General features: G+C 47.6%; 3 protein-coding genes across 3 annotated transcripts; all 3 read left to right on the top strand.

Moving 5' to 3' along the window:
• Nucleotides 1-1385: 1385 nt before the first annotated feature.
• Nucleotides 1386-2821, top strand: F5Y00DRAFT_64063 (P-loop containing nucleoside triphosphate hydrolase protein). Its single transcript, XM_048013948.1, has 3 exons — nucleotides 1386-1627; nucleotides 1686-2308; nucleotides 2357-2821. Exons 1-3 carry the CDS (start codon nucleotides 1541-1543, stop codon nucleotides 2703-2705), a joined length of 1059 nt encoding a protein of 352 aa, XP_047869928.1. The 5' UTR covers nucleotides 1386-1540; the 3' UTR covers nucleotides 2706-2821.
• Nucleotides 2822-5424: 2603 nt separating this feature from the next.
• Nucleotides 5425-8342, top strand: F5Y00DRAFT_64049 (uncharacterized protein). The gene is made up of 4 exons (XM_048013947.1): nucleotides 5425-5559; nucleotides 5623-5744; nucleotides 5810-7281; nucleotides 7332-8342. Exons 2-4 carry the CDS (start codon nucleotides 5696-5698, stop codon nucleotides 7923-7925), a joined length of 2115 nt encoding a protein of 704 aa, XP_047869927.1. The 5' UTR covers nucleotides 5425-5559; nucleotides 5623-5695; the 3' UTR covers nucleotides 7926-8342.
• A 1386-nt stretch (nucleotides 8343-9728) lies between these two features.
• Nucleotides 9729-12944, top strand: F5Y00DRAFT_64005 (zinc metalloprotease mde10). The gene has a single exon (XM_048013946.1). The coding sequence runs from the start codon at nucleotides 10050-10052 to the stop codon at nucleotides 12450-12452; it is 2403 nt and encodes an 800-aa protein (XP_047869926.1). The 5' UTR covers nucleotides 9729-10049; the 3' UTR covers nucleotides 12453-12944.
• Nucleotides 12945-13352: the final 408 nt, after the last annotated feature.

Below are 13352 nucleotides of genomic sequence, written 5' to 3'. Positions count from 1 at the left end.
CGTTTAAAAGAAAAAAAGTACACGCAGAAATCGAAGCGCCAACTTGAAGAAGTAGTAGGGAAAGTAGGCAAGTCATGGGATGGGGATGCGGGTCGGTGATCAATCAAGTCTGACATCAAATCTGTCCAATGCGAGAACTCACCTCAAGTTGTTTCTAATCGTACCTAGTGAAGAAAAGAAGGAAAAAACAAGATAATCAGGCAAGACTGGGTCTGATATTGGGTACTGTACGGTAAGTACCTACGTACTGTTATTAGGAGAAGGGAGAAGGTGTTCAAATTATTGTTATTTTTTCTGGAAGGTGTATTTGTACCTCGTGAGTCTAAGAGGTAGAAAGTAGGTACGATACAGTATGTAGTAGGTAGAAGTGGACAAAATTCTGGTGATGGCGTCTACAGTTGCCCCATATCACTTACTATCTCTTACGTACCTACCTAACCCAACCTATTAACGTTAATCTATTGTACATCCATTCTATAGTACCTATGTATTCTATGGTACCTACATGACTCTAGTGGGAGTCAATGTCACAGAACATTCGTCAATCCCAACTCGAAAATCAGACCCGTACATAGGAGGCAACCCATCGATGTCGTAAAATAGGGACGCTGATCGATCTATGCATGCTACCCGACAATATGCATAATAAGTTGCGGTAGGATTTCTAATTTCTAATTTCTGATTTCTAGTTACACTGCCTTCGTTTTCCCATCGCGTATACGGCATGTAGCACTTACACATTAATACGCATAGTGTGAATGGATACGCCTGATATTCGTACTTTGGTGCAATTCGACGATTGGAAACCTCATGATGGAAGAAACCGGAATTCAAATTAAGGCACGAGAATCCATCCCTACCCAATACATTCACTACCCTGCCTCCTATATATTATCTTACCTGCCCGGTTACAGGAAACAGACATCCGCGAGTGAAACGGCATTATGTTCCGTATTCGTACGACCCGCCGTGTCTTGAAGCTCCGTTCCAATGTTTTGCCTTCCCGAACTGTTTATCTGTTCATTTGCGCTTGAGTAAAAGTAGGATTATTGGTATCCGGGACACCTTTTTTGGACCGGGACTTACGTGTCGAGTAATATTCGAAGATACATGACTTACGCACTTATTTGACTGGCTTATAGTTACCTGGTACGCAAACTAAATACAGACCAAGTGAGTATTCGAGGTACTAGTTCAACGGTGAGGGGCACTACCTAAAGACCCCTCATCGGGGATCCCGTCTTCGTATACCGGGCTTAGTCAAGTAAATGCTAGTTTACATAATACATACATATGCCCCACATAATAATGTCTTAGCGCCACTTCTCCCCAAAAACTGCAGGCATTAGTGGTCACTGACGGAAAAAAGACAAACGCGTTAGAAAGTCAATTAACGCGTCTCGAATCCTTGGCAGCATATAATCCGTATCCGCATTTTGATAGCTTCAAGTTGACACTTGCGAATAATGTCCTTGTAACATTTAAGCCCGTTTAACACAACTCCACTATCACTCGACAAACGTACAGAATAATCGTGAATATGGCACTTATAGTCGACAAACATCGTCCTCGGTCTCTCGATTCTTTAACGTACCACTCTGAGTTATCAGAGAGGCTTCGTTCTTTGGTACGTAGTCCCGATTTTGCGTGGTTCTTCACCTCTAACCTAGTAATCTCTATCATAGGCTCAAAGCGGCGACTTCCCTCACCTCCTCGTATATGGGCCTTCCGGTGCGGGTAAAAAGACTCGCATTGTCGCGACTCTAAAGGAGCTCTACGGCCCTGGAGTCGAAAAGATCAAGATCGACGCCCGTGTCTTCCAGACTACCAGCAACCGCAAATTAGAATTCAACATCGTCGCCTCTGTTTACCACCTCGAAATCACACCGTCAGATGTCGGAACCTATGACCGAGTTGTCGTCCAAGACCTACTAAAAGAGGTCGCCCAGACTCAACAAGTCGATCAATCAGCCAAACAGAAGTTTAAAGTCGTTGTCATAAATGAGGCTGACCACCTGACCCGAGATGCTCAGGCAGCTTTGAGAAGGACGATGGAGAAATACAGTCCAAATCTACGACTAATATTACTCGCCAACAGCACAGCCAATATCATTGCGCCCATTCGAAGTCGAACGCTCCTCGTGCGGGTCGCAGCCCCAACGGTCGACGAGATTGCGAATGTCCTGGCAGATTCGGCTAAGAAAGAGGGATGGCCTGTTGTGGCGGGGCTTCATAAGAGGATTGCCGAAGAGAGCGGACGTAATCTCAGAAGAGCATTGTTAATGTACGAGGCCGTACATGCTCAAAAGTATGTATCTCGTCCTGCTCATGTCACGACCCAACTAACCAATCATAGCGAGAAAGTTACAGATGATACGCCCATTCCGCCGCCGGATTGGGAGGCATTAATAGCACAAATAGCTAAGGAGATTATGGAGGAACACTCACCGGCCCGTATCTTGCAAGTCCGATCAAAGTTATACGATCTGCTCACGCATTGCATACCTCCTACGACGATACTTAAGACGCTGACTTTCAAGCTAATTCCTATGATCGACGACGACTTGAAGTATGAAGTCATTAAGTGGTCTGCCTTCTACGAGCATAGGATAAGAACAGGAACCAAGGTGATATTCCACCTGGAGGCCTTTGTAGCGAAGTTTATGCGGATAATCGAGATGTATTTAATGAGCATGGATATGTGAGTTAGTCCCACTACTTGGTAGAAGGATGGCATATTTGGACTGCCCGGAGCTTATGGAGTAACGGATGGTTTTATAACTATGGTGCGGTGGAGCTACCCCGAAAAGTAACTGTAGTGTATTTCGCGATGATGAGATAGACTCCGATCTACACTGAAATCTAATAGGCTTACCGGATTAGACGTCCGAAGACCGCGGTTAGAAGAATATAAAGCCGATTCAACATCCCTTTTATTAGCCGATAGTTCGGGAAAGGTTGTTGAACGTCGTCTTTCCGAAAGGCCGAGTTGGTCCCGGCCCGCATAAGATGTCATCGCCCGGATGGTAAGATCCGGCAATGACCATGTTTAAAAAAGCCGAATGCAAGCGACTTAAATACCAAGCGGACGGAACGGCCGTCGGACGTGAGGCTCTGAGGTCGCATAAATACAACCGTAGACCACACGAGTCGCATAACTCTACCTCGGTTAGGGACATGTCAATAGATCTTATCGCAACACACCTATCTCGGAAGAACGTGGATGGCATGATGTAGTTTCCAGGACTACCTAAGGAAGGCTTCTCCACGGTCATAGTGTAAGTGAGAACATCCCGGGGAAAGATAGTAGCTAGCTCGCCTTTTACGATAATGACTATATCGCCAAGCCATATCTCACATGGCTAACCGGGGAAGAAAGAGTACTGGCTAGCTTTCCCCACACTCTCGTCAACAAAAAATCGAGCTCTAGACAAGGGCGGAGGGAAGCTTGGCAAAAGGTGACGCCATTGCGATATGTGTATGAAGTAGACCACCAGGGTTCAAGGTAACTAAGTGTTTTTGTTTTTGTTTAGGTAGGATCCAGATCGAGAATTCAGGAGATATCTTTATCTTCCATGACAAACGAATGGTCCATCGCCACACCCTATTGAAGGGTAGATGATACTCAAATGACATGTATTCATATATGTAAGCAGCGGAAATTGAATCCTTCTAAATGGGCACGAGGGCAACGGAGCTGCGGAGGTATTCCCAGTGACGAATATTAGCGTACGCTTGGCTGCAAGGGCTTGGTTTAGTTTGAGAGGTGAACGCGGGGTTGAGGGGCAAGAGGACGAGGGATGAGGCCGTTTAGAGTTCTTGCCGGTCCCTCGTTATTGGGATTTAGTGTGCAAGGTGAGCAAGGTCTTGACTAATAGGATTACAGAAGTTATTACCATCCAGTATACTAGAGCCGATATCACGACACCGAAGACGTGGAGGTTTGTACATTCTATACTTGTCGATACCACTCTACAACCCTTGGTTACATCAAGTGACATGTTGGTTCCCTACATACATATTTCCATCTGCGCTAGCAATAACAGCCACGCGGGCCTAAAAAGTAAGCTATGAATCTCTCGTCTCATAAGTGCCAATAAAGTACAACAGCTGCCCCCGTTGGACCGGGACAAATATTGAGCTTCTCACCTGCATAACTCCCCCGTCTAGATCCGGCCAACCTTGCAGAAGGGGGATCAGCCCTGTCGGCGTACTGATAATATCGTCCGGGACGCTGTTGCGACGCTATTACCCTTCACCTTTAAATATCGCCCCATAGTCCCGGTAAAGATCCATAAATCCCATAAATCCCACGGTGCGGTCTCGCTATGAGAGAGATGGATTACGATAGGTTACATGTCCATCCGACTTCGCTGGTAGATGATGTTTGTTAGCTCGGGAAAACTATCAAATACCTAGGTAGGTAATCTATCGAGTATGTAGGTCCCCAACATGTCCAACAACAAAACCCGGTCCAAAGGGAACTGCGGCCTAGAGCTTCAGCTAGCCTACCTATCCTACCCATTCTTACATATTGCTACGTAGTAGGGTACATAGCAAGTTAAGGAGGGTGTGAGATCAATTACCAGCCTGCGTGCGTCGAGAGTCAGGTGAATGCTCGTTTTCATGTTCTAAACCCGCGAGCAAAGAACTGAGGCGCTCTAGCGCTCTGGAGTCTGGGCATCGCAACTAAGTGTTGGCGTTGGAAGGTTCCGTCAACGGTCAAATAGTCCAGAATGGAGAAAAGACGGGGATTAAAGGTACGATACATAGGCACCATGCGGTCGAACGGTCGAGCGGAAGAGATAATAGACCCACATAGTCCTTTATGGTCCTTACTACAGTATAGCAGACCCCGGTCCGGGTCGGCGAATCCCCAACGAAGTCCAGTCAAGTGCATCTGGTATCGGATTAGCAAGGCTCGACTTGACTAGCTTGATTAACTTGACTAGTAAAGTCACGTCTTAGAGGCTTTTTAGAGGCTTTTAGAGGCTAATACGTTAACTAACTAGCTTTGCCTACCTATGCCTACCTATATCTACCTAACCAGCTAACGTACATAAGTTACCGGGACCACGGAAGTAGCTATCTGTACTTTCCGTGCTACCTGCTGTACCTGGAACTGCATATGTGGGCGCACTATACCTCAATGCGCTTTGCTTGCTACGTCCCGCGCCTTTCTCATTTCAATATTCTCCTAATAAATTTGGCGTGATACAAAAAGTGCCTCGCCCTCGTCACCGATACTTAGATCTACCCGTTCGTGATTTGTTCTTCGTTCTTTCTTCCTTACTCTCTTAACCTTGCACGAAGCTGTAGTGGTTCAACTATTCCCTATTCCCTATATAACCTTGAAACAATATCCCCTTCTAAATATCTAGACATTGGCCTTTGCTACTCCCAACAGACTTTTTCGTGATTTAGTACCCCGCAGTAAACCATCACTGTCTACAACTAAACCATTACTGTCACCACTACGCCGCCACCACCCCGCCATCATCATGGGCGAGCAAACCAAGTCGCCGGTGGTCGCCGAGGCCCATCTGGTTGACACCTATCGTGAGCTTTCCCCAGCCGTATTTGTGACCTCTTAGACCACAATGCTAACTGGAGCTTGAATAGACCCCCCGGCAAAGATGCTCGAAAGTGAGATAGACCCCTATTTATGGGACTAGGTTCAATGCGCAAATCATAAATGAAGCTAACTTGGTTACTAGAGCATCCTAGTAAACCTCATCTCGATAGTAAGGCTAAACTATAAACTACGTGAGAAATAAAAAACTAGACCTCTTTTCTAATGCGCATATAGGTATTGAGCATTACCAACAGTTATACAAAGAGTCCATCACCGAGCCCGAGAAGTTCTTCAGCAGGAAAGCTAGGGAGTTGTTGACATGGCAGCGAGATTTCGAGACCGTTCGCACTGGATCCCTAGCTAACGGAGATGTTGCCTGGTTCGTCGAGGGTCAACTCAACGCTTCTTACAACCTCGTCGATCGACATGCATTCAAGGACCCCAACAGGGTCGCGCTCATCTACGAGGCAGACGAACCTCACGAAGGCCGAAATGTAACTTATAGCGAGCTTCTTCGTGAGGTTAGCAGAGTCGCACATGTCCTAAAAAAGATGGGTGTTAGAAAAGGCGATACAGTCGCTATCTACCTACCAATGATTCCGGAGGCCGTCATTGCTTTCCTTGCAGTCACACGTATCGGCGCTATCCACTCCGTCGTGTTTGCTGGTTTCTCGGCCGACTCCCTACGTGACCGTGTTATCGACGCCCAATCCAAAGTGGTGATTACCACAGACGAAGGAAAACGAGGTGGCAAGCTGATCGGCACCAAGAAGATAGTTGACGATGCGCTCAAGCAATGCCCCGATGTAACTGGCGTTCTGGTTTACAAGCGCACCGGCGCTGATATTCCCTGGACTCCGGGTCGCGATCTGTGGTGGCACGAGGAGGTCGAGAAATGGCCATCATACATTCCCCCTGAAGTAATGAACTCCGAGGATCCCCTCTTCCTACTATACACATCGGGTTCGACCGGCAAGCCAAAGGGTGTTATGCACACCACTGCTGGATATCTGCTCGGTGCCGCGCTGACTGGCAAATATGTATTCGACATTCATGATGGAGATCGGTATTTCTGCGGTGGAGATGTCGGTTGGATTACCGGCCACACATACGTCGTCTACGCACCTCTTCTTCTCGGTATATCTACGGTCGTCTTCGAGGGCACTCCGGCCTACCCGAACTTTTCGAGATACTGGGAAATTATCGAGAAGCACGGAGTCACCCAATTCTATGTCGCACCGACTGCTTTGAGACTGTTGAAGCGTGCTGGTGACGATTACGTCAAGGCTCACATGCCGAAGTTGAGAGTACTCGGATCGGTAGGTGAGCCTATCGCGGCTGAGGTTTGGAAGTGGTATTTCGAAGTCGTAGGCAAGGAGGAGGCACAGATTGTTGATGTAAGTTCAATCCTCTCGTCTTTGAAGGAATGTGTTCTAATAGGACAGACCTACTGGCAAACCGAAACTGGATCGAATGTCATAACTCCCCTGGCAGGAGTAACACCGACGAAGCCGGGCAGTGCTTCTCTGCCTTTCTTCGGCATAGAACCTGCCATCATCGACCCCATCTCCGGCGAGGAGATACACGGGAACGACGTTGAGGGTGTTCTGGCCTTCAAGCAGCCTTGGCCTAGCATGGCCCGCACCGTCTGGGGTGCGCACAAGAGATATATGGATACGTACCTAAATGTCTACAAGGGCTACTACGTAAGTATACAGATTCTAACTGTGCTTCTCGGGTTACTAACCAATTGAAGTTCACCGGTGACGGAGCTGGTCGTGACCACGAGGGCTTCTACTGGATCCGAGGACGAGTAGACGATGTGGTCAACGTTAGTGGACACCGTCTGTCGACCGCAGAAATTGAGGCTGCCCTGATCGAGCACCATTCTGTAGCTGAGGCTGCCGTTGTTGGTGTTGCTGACGAACTTACTGGACAAGCGGTTAACGCGTTTGTGGCTATCAAGAACGGCAATGAGTCATCGGATGCGTTACGAAAAGAATTCATCCTGCAGGTAAGGAAGAGTATCGGACCGTTTGCCGCACCTAAGGCAGTTTTCATAGTGCCCGATCTGCCGAAGACCCGAAGTGGCAAGATTATGCGCCGTATCTTGAGAAAGATTCTAGCTGGCGAGGAAGACCAGCTTGGTGATGTAACAACAGTAAGTATCTTCTCATTCTTCTCTACTAGAATGCCTTCTAATCCCGTAATAGCTTTCCGACCCCTCAATAGTTGCGAAGATCATCACCATCGTACACGAGGCAAAGAGAAAGTGAAGCATATAAAGGCTTCAGCTTCCTTTTTTCGAATTCTGATACCATTAATATGCGGGAGATTTTGGAGCGTATAAGATCCAACTAGTGATAGCGATGTTTTAGCGGTTGAGTTTGTGCTCCCGGTGTCGTGGCACTGATACGACCATGAGTTGGATGATTCGACGTTCCAGTTTCAACGAATGTTACCCAGCATTGGGCATCGCAGTTGGACAACCCCGTCAACAAATAGCTGAAACTAGCTCTGTGTATAGGCGGCGTATCAACACAATAGTTGATACTAGCTAATTGCATTCTTGCAAAGTATACTTTGCAGTTCTTCACCCAATGAGCAGTACGTAAAAGGGGCGTTAACTGGCTCATTAGCTACATTACTACCTATAATACTAAAATACACGTTGCACGAATCCAGTTCCGTTACGTCCGTAGGTAGATATCCGTAGGAAGGAGGCACAGCTCAAGACCGCCTTAGACACGCTGCGGAAATGCCTATGATTGGTAACATTATAACGGCGATGAAGAAATAACAGCGTATATAAAAAGATAATACGGGAGGACGCGTCACGCAAAGTCTTAATTCGAAGTGAGCTTCGCAAGCCAGTTTCTTGGCAGAAGTGCCAACAAGAGATATAGACGGATTTACGGCCTCGGGAAGGTAACGAAGAGCCGATCCCTATAACGCAAAGCACGGAGATAACCTACATTGGCGGGTAGGAGTGGCTGATGCCGTCGTTGCCGGAACTAGTGGTTTGTTAGGGGCGTAGCTATGGTTTATACCGTCCGTCTACACGTAGTACACGGCTCGGTCCGACCAGGGGTTTAGTTGAACAGAAACAACATCCTAAACGACACGGCCTTACGCTCAATATAAACAGCGTTTCCAATTGCAAGCACAACAGGAATTATGTACCTAACCTACGTGGTATTTTAATTCACAGGGCTTGTCCGGGTAGATTCCTGAAACACCCCTACAGGATGCTCGCGGAGTAATTCGTATAAATAGTAATATATACAGGTGAGCCGGGATTGCTTCGCCGCTTCGATACTTGGTTGGCAATTTAAATCTGGTAAGTTGCCGTGACGTCGAGCATATGTATGGGTACCTAGTTATGGTTTACTTAATACAGTATATTCTGTAGGCTATTGATTATCCGTACCTAGGTAGGTATGTATGTATGAACGTTGATAACGAATTCGACCACTTATATCCTCTATTCTCGTATTGAAGTAACTTTTTTTGAGGTTTAGACGCGGAAAGAGGATCGACCAATTGTTGTCGGCGTTGTACGGAATACGATACGTGAAGAGGAACCCCGGATCTTATATAATAGGTAACGCACATACTTACACTTACACCACATCCGGATCCGTACCTACCTTTGTGCGTACATGCAGGTAAGTAGCAGTTTCCCCGCTTCAGGGACAGTCTCTCTTGCCCTTTACCATACAGCAATACCTATCGAATTAATACATACATGACTGCCATTGGCTCTAAGCTATCTAATGTAACTATTCCAAAGTCTATTCTTTGCCCCATCCCTTCACATAGCCAGCATCCCCCAAGGCCAAGGACTTTTTGCGCAGCCACATCTCCCATAATCCCACCCTCTTTTTTTCGTTTCGCCCTTTTTCTGCGATTGAAACATTTTGAACGTCGTCTTTCTTTACTTTCCTTCTTTCCTATCGGCCGTGGTCAGCTCTGGCTCTAATCATTTCCCCAGATTTCTTGGTCAGCAAAATCATCGTTTGTTTTTTAGCGATTGATATATACGGGGATTTGTGAGCACCGAACAAAAAAAAAAAACCAAGTTCAGCCCGACGAAGATCCTAGCCCCTCTAGAACATTACCAAGACCAAGCCTCCTCAGCACGCCGCCGAGCCTATCTAGTTCGTCCTTATTGCGTGTAATTCACTTGGCATCGGCACCTACGGCATCTGTCGCTCGTTTCATTCTGGTTCCGCTTTCTCCTTGGAAATCTTAATACACGTTTGATGCCCGTTGAAGCATTGAATCACTCCAATTGTTGTTCTTTCGTCGATTTGCCAACTACAACGATAATTCCCTAGTGTTTTTTTTTATATATTTTTAATATTCGATTTCGAGACGCCCGTGGCGACAGCTTGTTAGTATTGCGCCGGCGCATGGGGTCTTGAGAACAAGCAATCGTCCTCGGAGCAGGGCTTCACCCATTCATTCGATCATGCGCGGTATTCTCAAGGCTGCGGCCGTCGTTCTATCAGCGCTATCGCATTCCTCACTTGCCCATTCCGTTAAACGAAATGCCTTGAATTATATTAGTCGGCTTGATAACCCCGTAATCCATACCGCCTCCAATCGAGTACACGCTTATGCTTCATTTGATCTCACATTCCTACTACACGACGAGAAAGACAAGATCCGGATATCCTTGGAACCTAACCTCGATGTGCTTTCAGATTCGGCAGTGGTACGCTATCTTAGCCCTGACGGGTCCGTAACGGAGGAGAAGATACAAAGGACCGACCACAAGGTGTTCAAGGGCCACGCCTTCGTACAACACCCGCATCATTCCGAATGGATCAATTCCGGCTGGGCGAGGATAACCGTCTATCGAGATGGTCCGAGGCCGATATTCGAGGGAACATTTCGGGTCAACGGGAACCATCACCACATCCAAACGGTCTCTAACTACAAACAAACACAACACGAAGATGATCCCAGTGCGGATTTTGCCGACGACGAGTACATGGTCGTTTGGAGGGATTCGGACATTAAATCGAGTTACGATGTTTCGGAATTAAAGCGCGGGCTCGGTGAAAACTCGTGCTCGTCTGATATGCTTAACTTCAATAACGAGGACGAGCACCCCGTGCACCGGGGCCTGGATCTCCGTGATATGTCGGCGGTAGATGCAAATAGCCTTTTCGGCCGAGACGAGATCGACGGGACGACTACTGGGAACGGTGCTGGTGTCAATCTTGCTCAGAGTATTGGGTCTACTCAGGGTTGTCCTACTACCCGCAGGATTGCCTTGGTCGGAATTGCAGCCGACTGCACGTACACAGCGCAGTTCGCTAATAAGAGTGACGTGCGTTCCCATATCGTTCAGCAGGTTAGCTCAGCCTCAGCGCTATTCGAGAGTTCATTCAATATCTCCGTTGGTATCCAGAATCTAACCATCAGCGATGCGACATGTCCGGGAACTCCTCCGGATAGTGCCAAATGGAACGTCGCCTGTAGTGATAGTGTCACGATTACGAATCGACTCAACTTATTTTCCGAGTGGCGAGGCCGGTTCAACGACACCAATGCCTACTGGACGTTAATGAGTACGTGTAATACCGATGCGGCTGTGGGATTAGCATGGCTAGGACAGCTATGCGCCCAAGGAGCGGGAACCCAAGCATCAGGCTCGAGCGGAGGGAATGAAACGATCGCGGGAGCCAACGTCGTCGTTCGAACCTCGACCGAATGGCAGGTATTTGCGCACGAATCAGGTCACACGTTTGGTGCTTTCCATGATTGTGTTCCCGACACATGCTCGGACGGCACGGTTTCGATGCAGAAGTGTTGTCCACTTAGTAGTTCTACCTGTAATGCTAATGGAGCTTACATTATGAACCCGTCTACTTCTGACCGTGCTACGCAATTCTCCCCTTGCACTATTGGCAATATTTGCTCCGCCATGGGTCGGAATAGTGTAAGGTCAAGCTGTTTGACAAACAATAAAAACGTCGTTACGATCTCACCAAGTCAATGTGGTAATGGCATCGTGGAGGCAGGAGAGGACTGCGATTGTGGAGGTGAAGAGGGATGCGCCAATAACAGCTGTTGCGATCCAGGAACCTGTCGATTCAAAACCAACGCCGTATGTGATCCGACCAACGAAGACTGTTGTACGGCCGAATGTCAATTCAAATCGTCGGGGTCGGTTTGTAGAGACAGCACCGGTTCATGTGACCCCGAGGAGACCTGCAGTGGTAATTCTGGGACGTGTCCTGCCGATGTCAAAGCAGCAGATGGTCAAGCCTGCGGTGCCAGTGGTGATGGCTTGACTTGCGCCTCCGGACAGTGCACTTCTCGTGATTTACAATGCCGGACGTTAGTGGGTTCGTTGACTAATAATAACGACACGTCAGCTTGTGACTCGCAGACCTGTCAACTTCGGTGCGCTTCATCTCAGCTCGGGCCAAACGCCTGCTATGATATGCAGCAGCACTTCCTAGACGGTACTCCTTGCCAAGGTGGAGGGAAATGCGATAACGGACAATGTAAGGGGTCCAACTTCACCGACCAGGTGGGAAGCTTTTTCAACGACAACAAGAACATTATCATCCCCGTCGTCTCAGCCGTTGGTGGCCTCGTCGTACTCTGCATATTATGTTGTATATTTTCATCTTGCCGACGTAGGGCACGGAGAAGAAAGATAGCCAAGACAGTTCAACCGAATAGTAGCTGGGTTGGTGGTACCGGCGGTGCATGGGTTGCGAATCCAGTCTCCCGTCCACCCCCAGCAGCCCCGGGAAGAAACAATCGAGGTCCGCCGCAACAACAACAGCAACAATCCTGGCAAGGCGAAAATCAGTGGGCGGCGCCCAGAGCACCTACAACGCGGTACGCGTAGCCGCTCGGGTTGGGAGAACCTAGGCTGGCAACCGGGAAATCCGAGAAGTTGTAGGGCATCATAAGTAGAGGGTATTCACAGGGTTATCATATTGCGGTGTTTCAGGCGTTCTAGGCCGAGCATGCATTTAGTTGAGGTACATATACTGTACTTACAACCACGAAACTCGGGACTTATTTTTTTGGTGTTTGGATAGCATCGGAGACCATTATTTTTAGGTATATATGTACAGGTATAGGTCTATAGTTCTTACTTACCTAGTTGGCATATTGGGTTGGGACTAGGAATTATCTGTTGTGGGGAGCAAGCGAATCAGCTTGGATTTCAGCAGAATTTTGGCTTCTGGAAAGGATAGAAGAGGAGGAACCCGGGTTTGGTTAAATACTACGGCCCTGGATGACGAACACTTATGACCAGGATCAAATAAACATACACTATAAGCCCCCGGTCCTGTCTCTATATCTCTCTACATCTCTATATGCTTTCCTATTGTAAAGGCTTTCTGTAATGCCGTAGATCTTAATACTTATACAGATTCGGCGACGATTTTACTTGGTATTTTGCTTTTCCCGGAGAACGCACTTAAAAAAAGAATCTATCGTACTTGGTAACTAATGGTAGTAAGACTTCACAGATGGCCCGTTCCCTGGGTACCCCGTGCGTCTACGCTAAGATTCTGGCTGCCCAATGCCCAATGCCTCGGGGATAAATGTTGTCTATTCCTCACCGGTGATATATTATATGTAGGTAGATATAGTTGCTCGAGGAGATGACAACCCATATTTTCTCGACGCCGTTGTGCCTACATCATAACGCCCCCCTTTCTTTCCCCTTTTATTACTTTTGTTAACTTTCACCCTCTAACTAGGTAGGTAGGTAGGTATATAATGTAGGGTCCAC

This window comes from Daldinia vernicosa (assembly GCF_022497035.1).
Source record: "Daldinia vernicosa strain CBS 139.73 unplaced genomic scaffold F5Y00scaffold_2, whole genome shotgun sequence".
NCBI lineage: Eukaryota > Fungi > Ascomycota > Sordariomycetes > Xylariales > Hypoxylaceae > Daldinia > Daldinia vernicosa.
Note: the sequence above shows the minus strand (reverse complement) of the source record. Positions and strands in the feature narration are given on the sequence as shown.

Excerpts from the sequence above, each read along its gene's own strand:
- F5Y00DRAFT_64063 (XM_048013948.1), top strand. The coding sequence starts at position 1,541 with ATGGCACTTATAGTCGACAAACATCGTCCTCGGTCTCTCGATTCTTTA. Across the intron at positions 1,628-1,685 it reads CAGAGAGGCTTCGTTCTTTG|GCTCAAAGCGGCGACTTCCC; the intron begins GTACGTAGTCCC and ends TCTCTATCATAG. Across the intron at positions 2,309-2,356 it reads GAGGCCGTACATGCTCAAAA|CGAGAAAGTTACAGATGATA; the intron begins GTATGTATCTCG and ends AACCAATCATAG.
- F5Y00DRAFT_64049 (XM_048013947.1), top strand. The coding sequence starts at position 5,696 with ATGAAGCTAACTTGGTTACTAGAGCATCCTAGTAAACCTCATCTCGAT. Across the intron at positions 5,745-5,809 it reads TAGTAAACCTCATCTCGATA|GTATTGAGCATTACCAACAG; the intron begins GTAAGGCTAAAC and ends ATGCGCATATAG. Across the intron at positions 7,282-7,331 it reads ATGTCTACAAGGGCTACTAC|TTCACCGGTGACGGAGCTGG; the intron begins GTAAGTATACAG and ends AACCAATTGAAG.
- F5Y00DRAFT_64005 (XM_048013946.1), top strand. The coding sequence starts at position 10,050 with ATGCGCGGTATTCTCAAGGCTGCGGCCGTCGTTCTATCAGCGCTATCG.